This window comes from Thunnus albacares, chromosome 18, assembly GCF_914725855.1.
Source record: "Thunnus albacares chromosome 18, fThuAlb1.1, whole genome shotgun sequence".
Lineage (NCBI taxonomy): Eukaryota > Metazoa > Chordata > Actinopteri > Scombriformes > Scombridae > Thunnus > Thunnus albacares.
In genome coordinates, this window is record NC_058123.1 from 14,207,627 (window position 1) to 14,227,853 (window position 20,227).

Below are 20,227 nucleotides of genomic sequence, written 5' to 3' on the forward strand. Positions count from 1 at the left end.
ATCCGAAACGTGACATGGATCCAAACACAAGCTCTTACTTGAGTTCTGAATGCAGTAAGAGCTGGTTTTTGGCTTTGAACAAAAGCTTCTGCCGAGGTCACAAGTCAAAGAGGTTAAAGAGGTTGCGAACCACTAGTTTAATCTTTAACAAATGCTTTGTATTTAAACTTTTTTTTAATGTAAAATCATAATCTGAAAAGCAGCTACTAACTATAGCAGTGAAATTCATGTGGTGGAGTAAAATGTACAATATTTGACTCTGAAATGTGGTGAAGTAGAAATACGAGTACAAGACAAGTGGCCTACCTCAAAATTGTACTAAAGCACAATACTTGATGTGCTACAAGACACCATGGCTTTACTGCTACCTGATATGGAAGTCATATAAATCATTCTATTCTTATGTTACACTAAAATTATGTGGGACTACACAAAGCCTGGCAGTAAAACATGCATTTGTAATGATGAATCCTTGTGAGTCCAGCAGGGTTTAAGAAGTCAACCAAGTGCTAACCCTAACTGTCACTTTAAACCTCTCATTTTAACCAGCAACCCAAAATCGCTTTGAAGGGTATCCAAAATTCTGTGTCATCACAACCCCAATACCCTCACCAGAATAGAAAGATCTCAAGAGTCACTCCTCAAAAGTATATGTAAAATACACCACACACATACTCAGACACACATCTGATTAAAAATACTTAGGGCAGTCCACATGCGGAAAAGAAAATGAAGCACCTCTCAAACCTTTGGACTGAGTTTCTACTTTCCTCTGAACCCTGTACTTCAACCCCAGAGTATGTAGCCCAATCTCATAGTTGCAGTTACCATGGTAACCCAGAGGCTTTAAAAAAAAAAAAGGTTTCTGCCACTTGTGAATCTAAAAACTCCAGGGGTCTGTCAAAAGAAGAGGGGCTAACCTGGCTGGCGTCAAGCCCAGGAGAGGAGCCTTTTGTCTGGGTAAGACATCAGTAACACAGGGCATGAGGGGAGAGACGTGGAGCAGCTGGCAACGAGAAACATCCAGCATGACTGACATAAAATGGGGGGAAAGTAAGAGGGACAATAAGAGATGGAAGTAGTGGACAGTGGGAAAAGCATACACAAGATAAATTCAGGGAATGAGGTAAAAAAGGAATAAAGTAAAAAAAAAAAAAAGGGAGTAAGAAACCAAGAAGATTAAAGAAAGACAGACAATTTAACTAGAGGGAAAAAACAAAAAGAGGCAGAAAATGAAGACATGAAAAAGGCAAGAGTAAAGAAAAGAAATCAAAAGGTGTTGGCAGTCTTCTGAGTCAGCCAGAATGAAAAAGCCCTTGACTCTGCCTAAGACCCTCATTGCACCACTCGCTCACTTGACACCCAGTCCCTCTTTTCACCTCCTGTCGCCCACCAACAAATAAACACTTGATGGAGGGGGTGGAAAAGCCAAATAGGGAGGAGATTGCCTCCACTTCACTGTTTAAGTCTGTTAAGATCACCTCAAGTATCAGAAAATATTTTTTTAACCATTAACACCGATCACAAACACAGTCTTAAGAGATTAACGTACGTGGACTGACAAAGGTACGCTTTTGAAGACATTGTGACACTAACACAGTGATGCATGGATGACAGGCTGCTACGTTTTTAACCCATGTTGACATCCAATCTGAACATTTGAATCTGCTGTCACAGTGCTTGTATAGTACAATATCTGACTGACAATAGCAAAATATGGTGGTATTTTGCCAACTGTGTTGAAATATAGTGATACACAAGTTTTTCAGAAAGGATGGCATTGGACGTGATCCTTACAACTTCAAAAAGCAGAAGACAGAATTCAAACAAGACTGCATCTTTAACTGTAATTTCAGTCAACAACATTAGTACTTTGTAATAAATGAGATGTTGAATAGAGCAAAGGACCCTACATTGGTAAAATATCACTGAAGTACAAGTTAAATTACTGAAAATAAATTGATTTTTGCTTTTTCCAAAAAGCACATGCACAGCAAAACCCATACTCAGTTGCAGTGAATGTAAATAATTACCCTATGTTAATAGAAAGCATCTAAGTCAAGTCAAATTATAGCTGAATGAAACTTCTTTTCTCAGAGGATCAGGGTATAAAAACAAAAAAGACATAAAAACTCTAAATTGAATGCAACTGCATGCATTAAAAGCATAGTGCAGCAAAAGATCAAAGTTTTAAGTCATATAAAGATAGAAAAAAGACAGAAGATTTCTCCTCTAATCACATGGGAATGATATTGAATTCTCCAAAACACCTGATTAAATAAGTATGCAGTAAATTAAATTAAAATGAATTTTTAGATATACAGTATGAGTTGAATACACCTCTTCTACTACTCCTACTATGTGTCTGTCCCCCTTTAACCCTCACACTATTTAGTTTAGAAAGTGATGCAGTCAATTGGAGAGCGTTCTGGCAATGACTGGACACAGGCTTCGATTTATTGAACAATTAGAGTGGAATATTACAAACTGGACTCAGTGTACAAGTGGGACTATGTCTGTACAAGTTCATTTCTACACACAGACAGACACAACAGAGGAGTTGATACAGAGATGAGAGTAACAGGGAGAAACTCACATGAGAGCAAAACAACTATACACCACCAGAGGTCTGAATAATGCAGCATGACTGACATTTAAAAAGTGGATATGTTGGGGAGGCTGCTTGTTGCAGCATAGTTTCCAGTAAACAGAGCTAAAAGATTTTTTTTGGGAAATGAACTTTTTGGGTTTAACCAATTCATGGGAATTAAAGATAAATTGGGTACGTGTAAGGAAAACAACAACTCAGTAATGATGCCGGACTTACAGTGCAAACACATTATTCAAAATCACATTTGATCACATGTACATGCACATTTGGTGACCAAGTAAACCTACATCTCTCTCAAATTATAAGTCCATAAAAACTTAAAGGTGCCCTGTGCAGTTTTCTGGTAAGTTAAGGTTTAAATCTACATTGTTTGCATCATCTTTGCTTGCTGGCAGTCTTCTGCTTCACAGCCCTTGTTGGGGCATTGCTACGTTTATGGATGTGTTACAAACGGTATGGCATGATGTGAATAGCAACCACAAGCGCACACCTGTCTAAATAAGCAGCAATCAAACTCCCAAAAAAAGCCTTTTATCTATTATTTATTAAGATTTTAAAACTCAGTGAAAACAGTGATAAAACAGCCCAAAAAAGTGTATGACATCACCTTTTTCCAAATGAGGCCCACTTTAAACCGGTGAGAAGAGCTCAGAGAAAAAATATATACAGAAATCTCTCAATGGAAATAACTAAGGTCTATATATATATATAAGGTATATAAGGTAATAAGGTCTCGATAGCTAAACTCATTTGTGTTAACTTGCATTATGGGAGCAGTTTGTAATTGTACTATAATACTAATAAGATATTAAGGTCTTTTAAGAGGTAAGTGTGGGGACAAGTTTGTTGGTGGACAAGTGTCTCAGCCTACCGCACTCAGCTTTTATGGTTGCTGCTTGCTTACCCCATCTCAGCTCCACCCAGACTCTACCTTTTGCTCAAATTTGGAATTTGCTGAACCAGTAACTAACAAAGATAGCAAAATAAAGTAGAAAACCAGAATTCAAGCTTCATACATCTATTCAGAAAAGTATGGTTTATGACATCATCGTTTTTTTAAGTTTCACTTTGGTGCAGATAAAATATGAAATGGGACTAACATGTCTGATTATTATTACTTTGGGTTAATTAGGTTATCAATATTGTTTTACCTGTTTTATTTATTGTTATTATGAGTTCAGGTTTTATATTTGTAGTGAGGACAGCATGATTGTGTTCCTCTATTTTTTAATCAGAGTATGTGTCAATAAAAACATTCATTCTGCTGTCTGTTAACAAAATCATCAGCCTTATGGGTGTTTTGGTAAAAACATCAGTCTCTCCACTACACTGAAAGCAGTGAGCCTATTATATTTGTGCATGAGGGTGTTTTTGTTGGTAAATGGACAAATTGATCCTCAAGAAAAGAAAAAAATGTAAAGTGGGTACTGAAGCCTAAAATATTGGATAAATCTCAGTTCTTTTATATAGTCTTGTCACGATTCCTGCCTCGGTCCTGGCTCTCTCTACCTTTTGCCACTTCTCCAGTGGCTCTCTCCCTCTCTCGCCCTGTGTGTGTGTGATTGATTGAGTGTGTTGGAGTCAGAGCAGAGCCCTACCAGCTGCAACCCATTCCATAATCAAGACCTCTACTTATACTCAGCCCTGCCAAATCCACACTGCCAGATCGTAGCCTCTGCTCAGTCAGTCTGTGCTTCAAGCAGTTTCGCCTGCATTTATGTTTTCTTGTCATTGCCTGTTTTCCCTATCCTGACCTTTTCTCCCATTTCCTACAGTCCCGTCTGCTATGGCTCACGTCCCTGTCTACTGTTCCTTGTAGTCTCGTCTCGTCAGCCCTGCTTCACCGCAATAGGACTCTTTCTCTACCCAGCTTCCACAGATTCCAATCCGGACCTGCCCCACTTGCCACAGCCTCCCTCAGCCCCAGGTTCCCAGCTACCAGCCAGAGCCCAGGTTTCTCAACTACCAGTACTAGTTTCCCCTGGTCTGCTTTAAGAAATACCTAGTCCTATGGTGTCCCTGTCTCTGTATTTGGGCTCACCTGCTCCACCCACACGCAACAAGTCTCTTTCATCAGATTGGCCATTATCCTACACTGTGTCACAGTTATAGTGTGTCTTAAATATTAGGCAGACTGATCGATTTCTGCAACTGTGTTGCAAGTTATTTCTGTGACTATTTGTACAGACGTGCTGTTCTGTCATCACCAAGATCCCATTTGAATTTTGTTAATTTCATTCAATGTTTAACTGGGTTGTACATTAGCCTCTGTAAAAAAATTCCAGAGGCATTACTGAAGGCAGCAACCTTTCAAAATATAATTTATCCCGTAAGGCCTATGAAGATCATCTCCATCCTCCACTAGTCCAACAGGATAATAACAGCTGTGTGTAGTTCTGTATTAGTGTAGTGCCTTTCTTTTTCCATCACTTTTCAGAGGTCAAATACTCCACGTCTTACTTTTATTTAACAGGAATACTGGATAAATGAAGATGACCCCTGTAGGACTTCAGGGAAATTCTGCTAAATCCTTCAGGCCAACTAATGATCAGTGGCTATAACACTTTTAAATAATTTTAGAGATTTTTCAATGTGTTCATTTTTTACTTTTGTTTCCATCTTGCCATTTCCCATACACAAGTCACACCCTAAACAACTGGACAAACATGTGGATGACATTCTTTTAAAACTGACAGTGTGGGTTACATGTCTGCTGGTGAGTTTATTTAATAACTAACAGTTACATCTTCCTTTTACAAAATAATATATACAGACAGTGGATGGAAACATCTACGGGATGCTATGAACCTCATTATGCTGCATTTTTTCCTTAGACTGAATTTTCAATAGATGGCTTATAAAATCAGATGGTATGGTTGATGTGTAGATGACTTAAAGGAAACCCTTCTAGATCTGACAGAAGTGAGGAGTCTTAGATACATCTACTGCACATTCTTCTGTTTTAGAAGAACTGACCACAATACAGTTCTGAGAGGGCACAGCTTGTGTTATCCAAGTTTGGTTTGCAGGAGGTGGAAAAAATAACAGGAACGCATTACAATCCAACGCTATCCAAAACAATACCACCACAAACTGTGGCTTCAAATACAATAGCTGAGTCAACCGCTCTCTGAGTCTAAACAAAAACTGATATAATAAGCAACAATTAGGACGTTTTTATTGAAAAGTGACTTTATTGAATGGGGATATAATAAATAGAATGTCCACCCCTATTATGTCATGCAAAGGAGAGCAGAAAAGTAGGACACATGCATATTGTAATACAAAAATCTAGTTTGAAAATAGATGCACAGGTAATGTACTTTATATGCTCACTTCATAAAGTTTGATTCCTGAGAGGAATGTATTTTGTTTATGCTTGAGTTATCTGCACACTACCAGCCCAAAGCTGAATACATTTCAAACATGACACAAGAGTAACATTCAAATTTAAAATGCAGCAAGGTATTTATGCTCTGATTCTGCATGACCTCGACAACCTCTGAGTGACTGACTCATTTACTGCATAATGCCACATGGAACAAGACAATGTGATGGGCATACTGGGTAGCCGAACAGTGATTGAAGCATTTAATTTCCTGTTTCTGTCCTAAGCAAGGCACAACATCCCTAAAGGATTATGTCTGCTGTCTGTCGACTCAAAGTGTTTCATGATTGTCTGATAGAGATTTGTAAAAAGGATTTGAAGAGGGCAGGCATAGAAATATTCAGCGACTGGGATGCTATTTCATATCCAGCCTCGATGGTACCTCATCGAATTCATCAAATCATCTACTTTCACAATCACTCCTTCATTAGGCTCGTCATTCGTTTATACCAGCGGAAACGGGAATAAGAAATCACCTCGATCATGATATTTATGTGCTCAAGCTACACTTGGCATGAGATTTTAGCAGGCCTGAAATCATGCATTTTAAGTAGTGGCATGGTTAAAATGGAACAAAAGGGGAGTTGGTCATCCAAAGGCACAACTCTGACCATTTTATTAAGCGGTAGGGTGTCCTTGTACCTCAAATGAGCACATTGTATTTTATAGAGAGGTGTGAAAGGTTTCTATGGAGGTTTTATTACTCATTTCCGGTGTTAAATTGTCATTGTGACTGTGATGGAGTAATTGTAACTGAAATGAATTCAAGCTGATCACAGCTGCAATTCTCTGTAAAGGGGGAACAACCACATTTTAAGGAAAAAGGGATGAACAATGACACTGACATTTAGATTGAATCAATTTATGTATTATATATTGCCTATGATTTTTTCTTAACTCCACATAATTGACAAGTTAATTATGGTAAGTATAATGCAACATTTTTTTTATATGTTCTTAGCAGCATAGGAATGTGTTGTCATCCAACACCGAACTGTCAGCGTGTGCTGTAATTTGCAGAGCAGAGACTCGAAATGGGCGGGATGGGGAATATACTTGTTTTCCACATGAGTGCTCCCCTTATTGGCGGTTACACTCCCCCCAGTCGTGCCTGCTTAGTCCCACCCACCTTCTGCAGGCTCAATGTGTCTGCCCATCAGGATATTAAATCTAATTTACTCCGTGTCCATGACGACTTTCAGCCGTCTAGGTTCACTGCGTCTGACCCCCAACACATGGAAGTGTCCACCCACTTGAGATTAAAGCCTATGCTATTTGGAGGTTTGCAGTCTGCAGAGATGCACGGTTGTGAATCAGAGCTTGGATTACACAAGTGGCAGCATCCTCTAATGGTTGTCTGTGACTAGTTAGAAGATGTCCCCTTTCTAATGACCCTTGATATTCTCCAGTGATCAAAATGTCCCTGCAGTCTGCCAAAAAACTTCTCATTCTATTCATGGCCTACCATCACTGCAACATTTCCTGCATTGTGCATTCAAAGCAACACACTGAAAATAAATCCATAGCCTTTTGCCAGCTAAAGTGGGGTTACTCTGGTTTCTTCACTGAATACTTTGGTCCATAATGTCTTTTTTTTTATCTGCAGTCTTTTAATTCACTGCAGAGATCATCAACAGATTAATTTACAATTTCCTAACAACGCATCACATTCTCAGAGGTTGTCTTGTCTCTAATGGCCTCAGACTGCACTTCACTCAGTTGTAGTTTTGTTTTCTGATTGACAAGGAACATGAGATCCTTCTTTAAGATTTCACACCAATTTATGTAAAATTCTTATTTCTGTTATTTGAATATGCAGTGCACGTATTACTTCACAGAAAGTCTGCCAGGCCTTTTTTGTGGCCAGACTTTCTTGTGCAGAAGATAAAATACACTCAATTACTTAAATTACTTACACACCCATGGTCCACCAACACAGGTGTTACTTATTTTGCCTAACAAAGACAAAGTCTATTGTCTGAGAACTGTGTGGGTGTATACAGACTGTGCGTACAGTGATTTTATCTGGCGGTCCTGACCTTTTTTTATGCCTTTTCCCTTATAGACATTTTGACTTGTCATAGTAGGAAAAGCACAGGTGTTACTGACATTAACAATACCTCTGTTTAAATGCCCCAGTAAACAATGACAGTGTGACAGTGAGCAACCATGTACAATAGCAGGGCACTGAAACTGAAGTAGCTAAATGGCAGTCAGCCATCATTAATTGTATTATTTACACCTGTGCTTTTCATATTGCAACATGTCAAAATGTCTTCCATAAAAAAAATTCCTGTTATCGGTTCATGAAGTTTGGTGACCTCACATATACGGTATGTCTACTCAACTTCAACCTGAGCAAAGTTCTAATTAGCCAGAATAAGTGAAAACACCTGTGTGGGTGTTTTCACTCATTTGGGGCTTTGGCAGTATGAGCACTACTCATTAAGTATACAACAGATCGAAATACATGGCGCACTATGTTTTTTGATGGCTTTTTTGTTTTGTATTGGGTTTTTTTTCTGTTTTTTTTCTTATTATTTTTATTATTATTATTTTTATATAGAGAGTGAGAGAGAAAGGGAGAGGGACTGACAGACAGACAGAGATGACCAGTAATTTCACTTGTTTATTACAATAGACTTAAATTAATTGAAATCCATGACTGTGATTTTCATCCATCCAATTTAACTATCTTTTCAGACAGGAAAATAAGATGTCAAATTGGTGTAGCTGACAAAGTCAGAGGATCGGAATGTGCAGCACAAAACTGAGCATGTATGTAAGCTATTGGGTCAAATGCTTCATGTCAGATCAAGTGGATAAAAGCCTGCGGACAATGTTACCCTTCAGAATAAGCATCAGATGCATGGCATGTCAGACATACTCTCCAACACATCATCTCACATGATCACACGCTCACTCACAAAAATTAACAGCCAGTACTTATTAGAGCAACTTTACAATATATAAAACAACCCCCCTCCTCCATGTCTGCCCCCTTCCGTATATGTTAATCACATTGTTTACGTTTTAATCTGCTGATTTAAAGGCGTAGCTTGCCATCTGGAAAAGTGTGTGTGTGTGCATAGTATGTCTGGGCTAGCATTTGTCTGTTATGAAAAGTAAAAGTGTGTGTGTGTGTGTATGATGCAGATAACACAGTTTTTTAACCACAAGCCCAATGGCTGTTCTGCTATTTTTGCTTCCGCGCACATACTGTACAGACCACCTGACCCACATCGTAAGCTCGTTGGGGGGAAATGCATTAGCCATGGTCAAAAACACACACACGTACATGTCACTGTGGGTCAGTTGTCTCCGCTGACACACCACACGAGCCAAAATAAGAAGGCAGAGCTAAGGGAGTTTCTCAAACACTAATTTTTTTTATATTTTCAGAGAAAATATATACATCCTTAATCTCCAAAAACTAATAACAATATTACACTAACTGAAAAACCACTTAGACAAATTCACTGCTATGTAATTAATTAATTACAAGACAAAGCGCCGTTTATCCAAACACACTTCTTCTGCTACAGTAAGCATTTGAGGCAATAAATTAATAATTTTTTGTGTTTTACATTTTTTCTTTCATTGTTAATATTTTAATGATCTACAAATAGACCACATCTGTGTACAAGCAACACATTTTCATCCTATAAACTCACAAATTCGAGTTTGTACATTACAAATTAGACTGAATGTCCATGTATCCTGTATTGTTGGTAGAATATCTTTATAATATTATATAATATATATTTTATAATAGAGCTGTTTTTATACATTATTACTGCAGCTTCAAACTGGTTTTTACCACATCATCATACAAACATATATCCCCAAAATCAACACTAATTGTCCTGTCACTCATTATCTCAAATGTTGTTCAGCTGCCACTCATACACAGCCTTTCCATTTCAGACTCTCAACTCATGTAAAGCAAAGTTAAGATGGCAGGCTTTTTATTGTAGCCCTACAGTGTAATTAACTGTCAACGCTTGGAAGATTGGTTTTGTTATGGAAGCACAGAGTCTGAACCATGCAGGAAAAGAAGCCTGTCTGTGCGACAATGGGACTAAAGAGTAAAGAGGAGCGTGACTTATAACAATATGATATTTAGAGATACAATCTCTTTTTCTATGCTGTGGTTTTTTGTTTTGTTTTTGGATAGATTTGCATGTATTATCTATCATTTTTGTAAAAAGGATATTTTCTTTGGTCTATCAAAGGGGTAAAAAAACATCAAAGGACTAGTATATTCTAACTATTTGATATTACATCAGTCCATCTCTCATTATGTTTTGACTTCAGTGGCCCCATGCCAATTAATTTCTACTGAATATGTAAATCTTTAAAACTGTGTCGCAAATACTTTTTTTTTTTTTTTTTTAAAAAGGTGAAATACTTTCCTATTAAATGTTACTCAAACAGGACTAAATAGTGCATTTGTTGGTGACTATTTTAAGCTGAGAATTAATACGCATTTGGTGCTTTAGTGAGTATTTACAACAGCAGGATGGTGTATGTGGGATTGAGTCAAAATAAACTACAGTGCCCATGTTAGTCAAGTCAAATAAAGTTAATTTATTTGTATAGCCCAATATCACTTTGCCTCAGGGGGCTTTACAATCTGTACAGCAATACAACATCCTCTGTCCTTAGACCCTTGATTTGAATAAGAAAAAACTAAAAAAGAACTTTAACAAAGAAAAATAATCAATGTAATGAAGAAGCATGTCACCCAGTTCAGCAGTGTGGCTCATTGATATTTTTAATTGTTTTTGGACAATAGAGGTCAGTGGCACAGGGCTTTGGCAGCACAAGCACGACTCATTAATAGGCTCAATTCATTGTTGGTTTTGGTCTTTTCATTGTTGACCATGAATATTTTAAACATTTTCTTCCTATATGTCCTGTTTGTGCTGTGCCAACCATGATTCCTTCCCATTAGGTCCTAAACTGCTAGCATCCCAGTCTGACATAATGTCTGTCAAAGTCTGTCGCCAGGGTTTTTGGTTTGGCACTGTCCTGGCTCTGACCTGGCACAGGTCTCTGAATGAGGGATTAGTCAGACACACCGATCCAAATAGTGCACCTCTGGTGAGAGTCTGTGCACATTAACATAAATTAATCTAGCAGACCAGTAAAATACTTGTTTCAACATATGATGTTTGCTTATGAAGTTAGACTTCCTTTCAAAGTGGATATGGCAATTTAGCTGTTCATGTTCATTGTCTTTGATGTCAACAATAGGTGAATGTGGTATTTTTGTTCAGAGCTTCTGGTAAGATAAGTTATTTAAACATTGTGAATACAGGCTCTCTGTGTGCAGGCTGCTATAATAAACTTCTCCATCACAAAAGAATTATATAAAGGTTGAGAAGAAATGGGTAATGTAGTAATGGTTCGCTGGAAAGTGAAAATAAGTGCAGAGATCGGGGTGCTAGATTGGGCATTCATAGTTGTTTTTAACTTCAGTGAGTCACGATGAATTCTCAACTCAGTCGTCACTTAGCAAGAGGATTGTTGACTTTGAGTGATGCTTAAAGTTTTAGCTTAAGTTTATCTTATTTAAACATGAACAAAATTGAGGCTAACCAAAACAGAATGATTTTATTTACACACCACATTACGCTTACCTTCCTAATCCTAAACCTTAATCTTTACCATTTACATGTCTATATGGCATAGAATATAGTATAGTAAGTATGTAAGTAGTATAGTAAGTATAGACTATACTTAACACTTACATACTATTTTCTCATGTTAAACTTAATGAACAGTATTTTTGGGGGGTTTATTTTACTAGATTTAGCCATCTCACCCTTGTGTAACCTCAACTGTGCTGCCTGGTGAAAGAGTGCAGGCTGCACCCCCTTCACCCAGCGCTCTCAGGTTCTGCCTGGCTAAACAGTGCATACCGTAATTCCCTTAAGCACTGCACAAAAACAGAATACACATACAAACCGACCAAGCAACCAACACACACACAACCAACCACTGCTCCTCCTGGGAACCAGATGAGAGTTGGATTAATCCTACAAATCTGATATGAAAACTATAAAATTTTTACTTCCCAGAAATAAAATATGAATAAAATGATCGAGCCCTAATGTTGTCTTGCTTACTGACTGCAAAAAATATACAAATTATGGTTTTTATTTTATAGGGAAAAACTTGAGTTATTAGTTGACAAAACAACACTTAAATTCAACTTTCAGCTCACTTAAAAAAGGTATTATTTTCTTTTCAGAAAATATATTTTTGAAAATGTATTCAGTAACCTGAACACAGTAACTAGTGTCAGAACTTCATTACTTTTATAAAATAAAGTGAAGGATGCTACATCTTAAATGTCAGAGCTCATAACTCTACAAATAGATTCACAGTCATTTTTAATGTTATGTTTTAGGTTATGGCAGCATTGCTTGAATGTAGATTTAGAGTTAAAGGAGATGCATGATGACATGGAGCAAAAATGATGAATTGGCCTTAAATCCAAACCATTTCAAGACCACGGCGAGCCTGCCAAGCTTCCAGTATGCCCCTGCTCTTAACTACTGTTGCAGAATTTCCCTTAATGATATACTACATTGCAGATCATAGTCTTGTATAAGCTGGCAGCTATAGTGTTACATCAAACTGTTTGTTTAGTAAAAAACCTTTTTTGCATTCTTCCACAGTGCTGGGTTACATAAGAAGTGGACTGAAGACTAACAGACAAATGACAAAGATGCCAGGTTGAATAAGAAACAGTGATGTCTGAGTAAAACAGAGAGAGGGGACTGAATAGAAACACAGGTGCGAGGTAAAAGGCTCAAGGATATTTAGAAACACATGAATAATCAGTGTGAAAGGAACACCCAAAATAAATGCACTGAACAGACATACAAGGCAAGGAGGGAAAGAGAGAGATAGAGAGAGAGAGACAGAGAGAGAGAGAGAGAGAAAGGATGGACACACAGAGTGATATTGTAATGAATGGGATTTTGGTGATATCCATGTTAGTGCATGCCATGGTGCAGCAGTGCCTCCATGGCCTACATTCTGCCAGCTGGCCTGGCAACACACAAGTGCATGCATGAGTATGCAACCCCCACCTACACACACACACACACACACACACACACACACGGAACGGATCAGATGAGACAGTAGTGGGGCAGTATTGCCACTCGGAAAAATGAAAACATTCTAAATCCATTAATACAGAGGAGCATGCTGTTTTTCTTTCTTTTTTTTTATTAATGAACTTCCTGTACTGCTCTATCTCAGCACCGGTATTGCTAAATTTGTGTTACACATAAATACATTCCAGCCTATCAGCACACAGCTAAAAGAACTATACTTGCTTGTGTAACCCTTGCGTATAAGTTAGGATCTCCTCATGAGAGCCACGTAATGGTTTCCTGCTGGCTGAGTCTTGTCTAATCTGATACCCCTGTCCCAGTTCCATCCACAGAAGCATAAAACTAATTTTAAAGTTGCATGAGGCAGATTAGCCTAGTTCAGCCAAGCAGTGTAAATTGGGATGGGTAAGCTGACGTCTTATGATATCACCGTCATTCTCATAACCCAGAATGGAACTATGTGGATAAGCAAAGGGAAAGTCAAAGGTGCCCCTGCTCTTAACTACTGTTGGGATTTTAGGAGTGAGAAAAAGTGCATGTATGTGCATGTCACCGTGTGCTGATGTGACATGTTTGTGTATGTGTGTATGTGTGTGTGTGTGTGTGTGTGTGTGTGTGTGTGTACAAAAAGATGGGGTCATAGTGTAAGTAATCCACTGAATGGGTAAGCTAAGCTCCTTAAGGGGTCTTCCGTGGAGAGAGATTAAAAGTAATGTCGGCAACAATAAAAAAAAAAAAATATATATATATATATATATATATATATAACATAAAAAAGAAATACTAAGATGGAAGAAGATATGGGAGAAAAAGTGAACAAGAACATGGAAAAATTAAAGTGAAACAGTGAAGAAAAAAAGGGAGTGTGCAAAAGACAAAAAAGAGGAGATAACACATTCCTGCAGCATCCTTAAAATAAAACAAACCACTTCCGTCCACTGCTCTGCGATGCAACATGCAACTTCTAAAATGCATTCATGTGCAGCAAGTAGAGTCAAGTATGATAACACAAACATAGTACTCACCTAGTCTAGGCTGCCCTTATGGCTGGCACAGAGTAGCATAACTCCAACACACACACCACCACCACCACCAACGTGAAACTACGAGTGAGTGCACACACATAAGTAGGAAGAGAAGGAGCGGACACACTCGAAGGTGCAGAGAAGAAAAATAGATTTCCAAACAAATGTGTCACTGTGTGTATGTGTGTGTGCGTGTGTGTATGTGTGTGTATGTGTGTGAGCTGAGTGGGTGTGTATCTGTGTATGTGTGAGGGGAGATCCACTCCAGCAGCGAACGGTATGGGAGAGCTCCGTCTCTCTCTGGCAACTGTGACGCGTCAGGCTTTCGTCCAGACCCCTCCCTCCCTCCCACTCTCTTTCTCTCTCTCTCTCTCTCTCTCTCTCTCTCTGTCTTTCCCTTATTCGCTCTTCCAAACCCTCTCTCTTTCCCTCTCTTAATCCCTCGCTTCCCCAGTTGCCCCACCTCCCGACCCAAACACCGATAGAGACTTAAAGCTGCGAGCCTGGCACACTCCAGGCACACATACACAAACATGGCATGTTCGTACTCAAGTTACACATTTTCCACTTTTAAAAGATTTAGGTAAGTTTGACTCTCAAACACTGCTGATTGGCCTTCAGACTCCTATTCTGTGTGGCGAATTCAAACTGTCCTCTTATCTGTTTACACAGTTTGGATTTCATTCTTTTGTACACTGTTATTATTATTTGGCTTTATTTATTCAGGAAATATCATTGAGATCAAGATCTCTTTTGCGAGAGAGCCCTGAGAACAGTTCACAAATATACACAAAGGCAGTTCATTCTAGGTAAGTAAGGTTGTAAGGTGCAGAGTACCCAGTCTTCCCCAGTTCAGCGTCTGTATGAGGAACTTCTAGCGTCAACCTGTTCTGTGATCTGGTGTCATGGTTATTAGCTCTGAGCTCAACTAAGGATGTTAAAAAACTCCACAACTTAGATAGCAAGGCCTTATAAATGAAGACACAGGTATGCTGGTGCCTTTTAGATGTCAGACCTCTGACCTACTCATATGACAGTGTTGAGTGTGATAGCTGTCTCATGTAATTAATTGAATGGTACTCTTGTCATAGCGTCCAGTGGTTTAAGGGTTGTGGCAGCAGCATGAGCATAGAGGATGGATGTGGAAAATGTGGTAGATTACATAACATGTTTTCTGTTTTGAAAAGAGAAACGAGCTCTGTTGCGGTACAAGAATCCAATTTCAATTTTTTTAGTTTTGATTGAGATGTTCAACATAAGTTGTAAAGGACAATCTGCTGTCTAACCAAAGTCATAAGTATTTATAGTGCTGTACTGAGTCAATTAGTTCTCCATTTAAAGTATGGATAGGTGTGGGGACATCAATGGTTTGCGCTCTTGTGAAATGCACACATTTAGTCTTTTTTTGAGTTTAGAACAAGGTTTAAATCAAACAGAGAAATCTGGAGGTCATCAAAAGCAGACTGTAACCTGGAGAGGGCCTGGTCTACATTAAGCCAATGGCATAAATTATGCTATCATCCGCATAAAAATGGACATTACAGTGCAGTGTGGAAAATAAATGTTATTTATGTATAGAGTAAATAGCAAGGGGCCTAATATTGATCCTTGAGGGACACCACTCCTTTGTTCCCATGTCTTCTTTACATCAATAGGGCTGGGTATTGTAAGAAAAATCTGTGACAATATGATACCAGAGTTTCATTACTGATACCAAAACAATACATTTTTACAATACCTATCTTTAACACTTTTTTTGAATTTTGTCTAAATAAAATATGGTCTTAAGATGGAAACATGTCCTGATTCAAATGAGGCAATATCTGATTGAAGAATAAATAAACAGGCATCTGAATCTGACCAAGCATTCAATGCAAACGTTTTCCACATTTTGATACTCATTACTACTTACAACTTTCAGTTCGTATTGTATATTTATGTTTGATAATCTGTCCTAAATATCAGTGTTCAATCTGATGAAATTAAGTTAACCATACTTACCGGTGGTGTGGAAGTTGTGTTGGGTGGGCACTTTGAGATGCTTCTTCTTCCCCAGCTCTTCCCCAAGTAGGTAGTACCATCCTTGAACCGCCTATAGCACGCACACAAAGAGTGACTATGTATGTATATGTGTATGTGTGTGTGTGTTTGTGTATCATGTGCGCTCACTCATGTATGCATGAGTGCTGACTTCAAGCTTGGAGATTCAACTTAATGAAAACTAAATTTAAAAGACAATCCTCTATGTGAGAGCATAAACAGAAACAAACACACACACACACACTTACACGCAGGAAAGGATACACACACTCACAAACACACACACACACACACACACACACACAGACCTAATTTGCTTGCCCCTCCAGGGCAGCAAACACTGAACATACACACAGTCACTGCTCTCAATGCTTTAGCTTATAGCTTATTCCAGCAGCTGATGCCCCCACTTCTGCACTTCTGCCTTGTGAGCCAGATGGTATGTGTGTTTGTGTGGAAATGTATGCGTGTGTGTGTGTGTGTGTGTGTGTTATGTGTTTGTGACTGTGTGTTACATAAAGCTATGCTATGCTGGCAGTGACAGAGGTGGTCTGATTTGTAATCTGAATGATGTGGACACAGTCTCGCAAACAAGGACATGACAAAACTGTTGTAAGCTCGCCATTATTTTACTCTGTGTTGCACAGTTATTACAGCACACAAACACAAACACACACACACACACACACACACACACACACACACACACTGTCAGCCCATTCTTTTGTACTAAATAATGTGATGCCATGGACAGTGACAATAATCTCCGTTTTAAAAGCATCTTATCTGAGTGGACAGATTTCTGCAGGCTGTGGTACAAGGGGGGGCGGGAAGGGGGGGGGGGGGCTTGTATAGAAGAAGGGGGAGGGGAGGGCATATGTTCTGAAAGTCAGGGAGGGATTTACGCCATCGTTCAATATTACCCTGCACATGTGACAAAAGGGACAGAGTGGGGCAAAAAGAGCGGTAAGTCAGGAGGGAAACAGATGAGAGAGGTGGAAAGAGAAAGCGGGGGATGAGAGAGAAGTAAAAAGCACAAAGTGGCAAAAGGGTGAAAACAAATGACAAGATGTGACAGGCAAGCAAAGCAGGTAACAAAAATAACACTCAACAGCTCCAAATGCGTCTGAAATAAAAACAAGAACAAAGAGGAGGGAAACAGAAAAGTATGGGCTCATAGGGAGATAACAGAGGAGAATAACGGATATGCTGAGGGGATCAAGAGACATAACTCCCTGTGACTCAAGCTAAATCTCCTTTATTAGCATATTAAGCCAATTAAATATTCATTTGGATAAATGTTAGAGGAAGGAAGCCTCACTAAAATCTACTTTCTTTCCGTTGTTTGTTTTCCTCACTGGTGTGGATGTTAATTGAAGCTACAAAGAGATTTATTGGGCTTGTAGAGAGAACAAGTTTCCTAAATGTGCAGCAGTGTTCATACTTGTTTTCCTAATTCTATTCCTAATCTGGTAACTTCTCAAAGAACAACTTTAATTATAGTAATAATAAAAATACCAACAATGTCTTTTAGCGAATTCAGTTACCACTTTTAATGTTGTTCAAACTGACAGGTTTAGCTCATAAGCAGAGATTTTTTTTAAGCCTCAACAATCAATCAAAACAGTCAAAAGGTGAAGCCAAAAAAGAGACTGTATTTTTACTATAGATTGGTTCTGCATTAGACCATTATGTTATGAGGAAACGTATATTTTCTTCTTCACATAGAGCTCAGATTTTAGTGGTCACCAGGGCAAAGTACTCCACTGGAGAAGAGCAGACGAATGTGAACAACTGATCCGCAATTACAAAAACAGAGGACAAAACCTATAATTCATGGATGAAAGTTTTTCAACTTTTTCTGAGGGGTTTTGTCATCAGTGCTGCAACCATATGAGCATACGTATTTCCTGTTGTTTTCTCTATGCACAAGGCAAAAGGCAAGGTTTGCTCCTTCATGTACTCATTCCAAAAGTTTGACAGTAGATTTGACAGGACATAGCACTAATTGCATACTTATCATATGCCATAAAAGCAAATCATTTTTCCCCATAACCTTACGCGGTCTTAAAAGTACACATAAATACTTGCTTTTTGATGTAATAATGTTTAAACATTACATTACATACCAAACATCTGCAGCGGTTACCACTAAAACGTGGACTTTCCCTTTTTTTATGTGAATATGTGGTATACTGCAGGAGGAAAATATGCACATCTGCAAAGGCAGAGTGAAGACAGTTGGATAAATTAGAGCTGAATAATTAAACAGTGAAAGGAAAGAGCTAAGAAAAGCAGTTATGGGGATATACCGTACAGCGGAAAGAGAAGCCATTACTTCTAACTCAGCCGAAGAGCAACACTGAACTCTTGGACTTTGCATTTATCTGCTATCACCTGGGACAGTTTGGGGAGAAAGACTTAGGGCATGTGTTCCTCTATTATGATGCAGGTGTGTGGGAAGAAGTGGTGTCACACTGTGCGTGTCTGTATTTGTGTGTTTTTTCAGTGTCTGTCCTTTCCCCCATTGTCTGGCAAGTATTCGGCAATTAAATGTCTAACAAGAAAGGCCCCATCTGTGTTTTGGTTTTTTTTTGTATCAATGAGCATATTCACATCAGCTAGCCAAACGTATGTGTGATGAGAAGAGCGTGTGCTGTGTTTTTGACGGCTCAAAAACAAGCTGATAAAAGGGACTGATTTTGCACTTGTGTCTTGCGATAGAAAACAAAAAAGCAAGTTTTGTTGTCATTGCAGTCTCGGTGATGTCAAAGGTCACCCAAGATAACCTTTTTTTTCTTTTAAAAAGCAATGCTGTTCATATTATGGCCATACAGTCTTTAAGATTTACCGTACTTCCTATTCCCAGTGAAAGTATTTGCGCTTTTGTTGTAATTTAAAATTCACAAAACACAAGACATTAGGTTCAGTGACACTTTAATAAGGAATGTGTGTCTGTTTGTGTATGTGACCCATAACATTTCAGTCAAGGGAGTGACTCGAAATTATGTTTCACTCTAGTGTCTGGAGGCAACGTGGCTGTGCTGTAACACTGGTGAGTGTTTCCTCTAAACTATTAAGGTCATTGGAATTCATTCACACTGACCTAAAATCTTAGATTCATGGTCTAATGGTTGAACACACATAGACAAAGAGAGGGAGGGTAAAAGTTGAAATGGGAGCTAAGCACACTGTTTACAGAAAGTCTTTATACCTTTAATCTCTGTGTTAAAACTCACCTTGTCTGGGTCCATAAGTGAGCGTACACCAAAGCTCATGCAACCCAGCAGCACACTCATCCTATTGATACAGAGACAGAGACAGACAGAGAGAATAAATGAGTAGGATAAAAATCAATTAATACCCCTAAGTAAAGCCAATGCATTATCTAACTCTGGTCTGACATCTGAAATGTGTTTTTATTCTCCAAAAGCCTTAAATCCAACAGACCTAAAAACTTATATAACATAATAAATGTGATGTTATCTAAAATTTTAGTTTTGTATCCTGGGGTCAGATTTTGTCAAATATAATCTTGTTCCACATTACCGTAAAGACACAAAAGAAATAGGGCCAGATTGACCCATTGGGTGAAATCAGTGTTATCTGAAGCATAATAAACCATAACGAAGATCAACCAAACAAAAATACAAAGTATAAAGCAATAAAAATGCGATTCTTGGGAAATATTTTCATGAATAACTTAGCATACTAACATTGGACACATACGTATATTACCGGAGTTATGGGCATGTGTATGTGTGTGTGATGGTAGTGCCGGCGGAGGGGTTGGATGATGTTTAATTATGCATACATGAGAAAAACAGTTTTCGACAACCTCCCAGCTGGACAGGACTAGTGCAGCTGCTGATGCTGTTTTGAGGGCAAACTGGCCGTCAGCACAAATGAACACCTGAAATGTTTCTTGGCTCCATTTGGTGGAATGAGCCAGTGACCGAAAACGCTCAGCTGTGTTGACACTATGTCATAAAGACACTATTAAGTTATAATAGCCTACTCTACCAGA

The 20,227-nt window shown here is 38.6% G+C and overlaps 1 protein-coding gene across 2 annotated transcripts in view; it reads right to left on the bottom strand.

Moving 5' to 3' along the window:
• Window positions 1-20,227, bottom strand: part of rgs3a (regulator of G protein signaling 3a) — a 159,450-nt gene that overhangs the window by 109,304 nt on the left and 29,919 nt on the right. The window contains exons 7-8 of one of the 2 annotated variants that reach the window (XM_044333614.1): window positions 19,440-19,500; window positions 16,162-16,252 (exon numbers count right to left, since the gene is read on the bottom strand). In XM_044333614.1, coding sequence (XP_044189549.1) covers window positions 16,162-16,252; window positions 19,440-19,500 — 152 coding nt within the window. Of the gene's footprint in view, window positions 1-14,160; window positions 14,436-16,161; window positions 16,253-19,439; window positions 19,501-20,227 lie in introns of those variants that run through there. The other variant, XM_044333616.1, reaches the window with a different exon arrangement.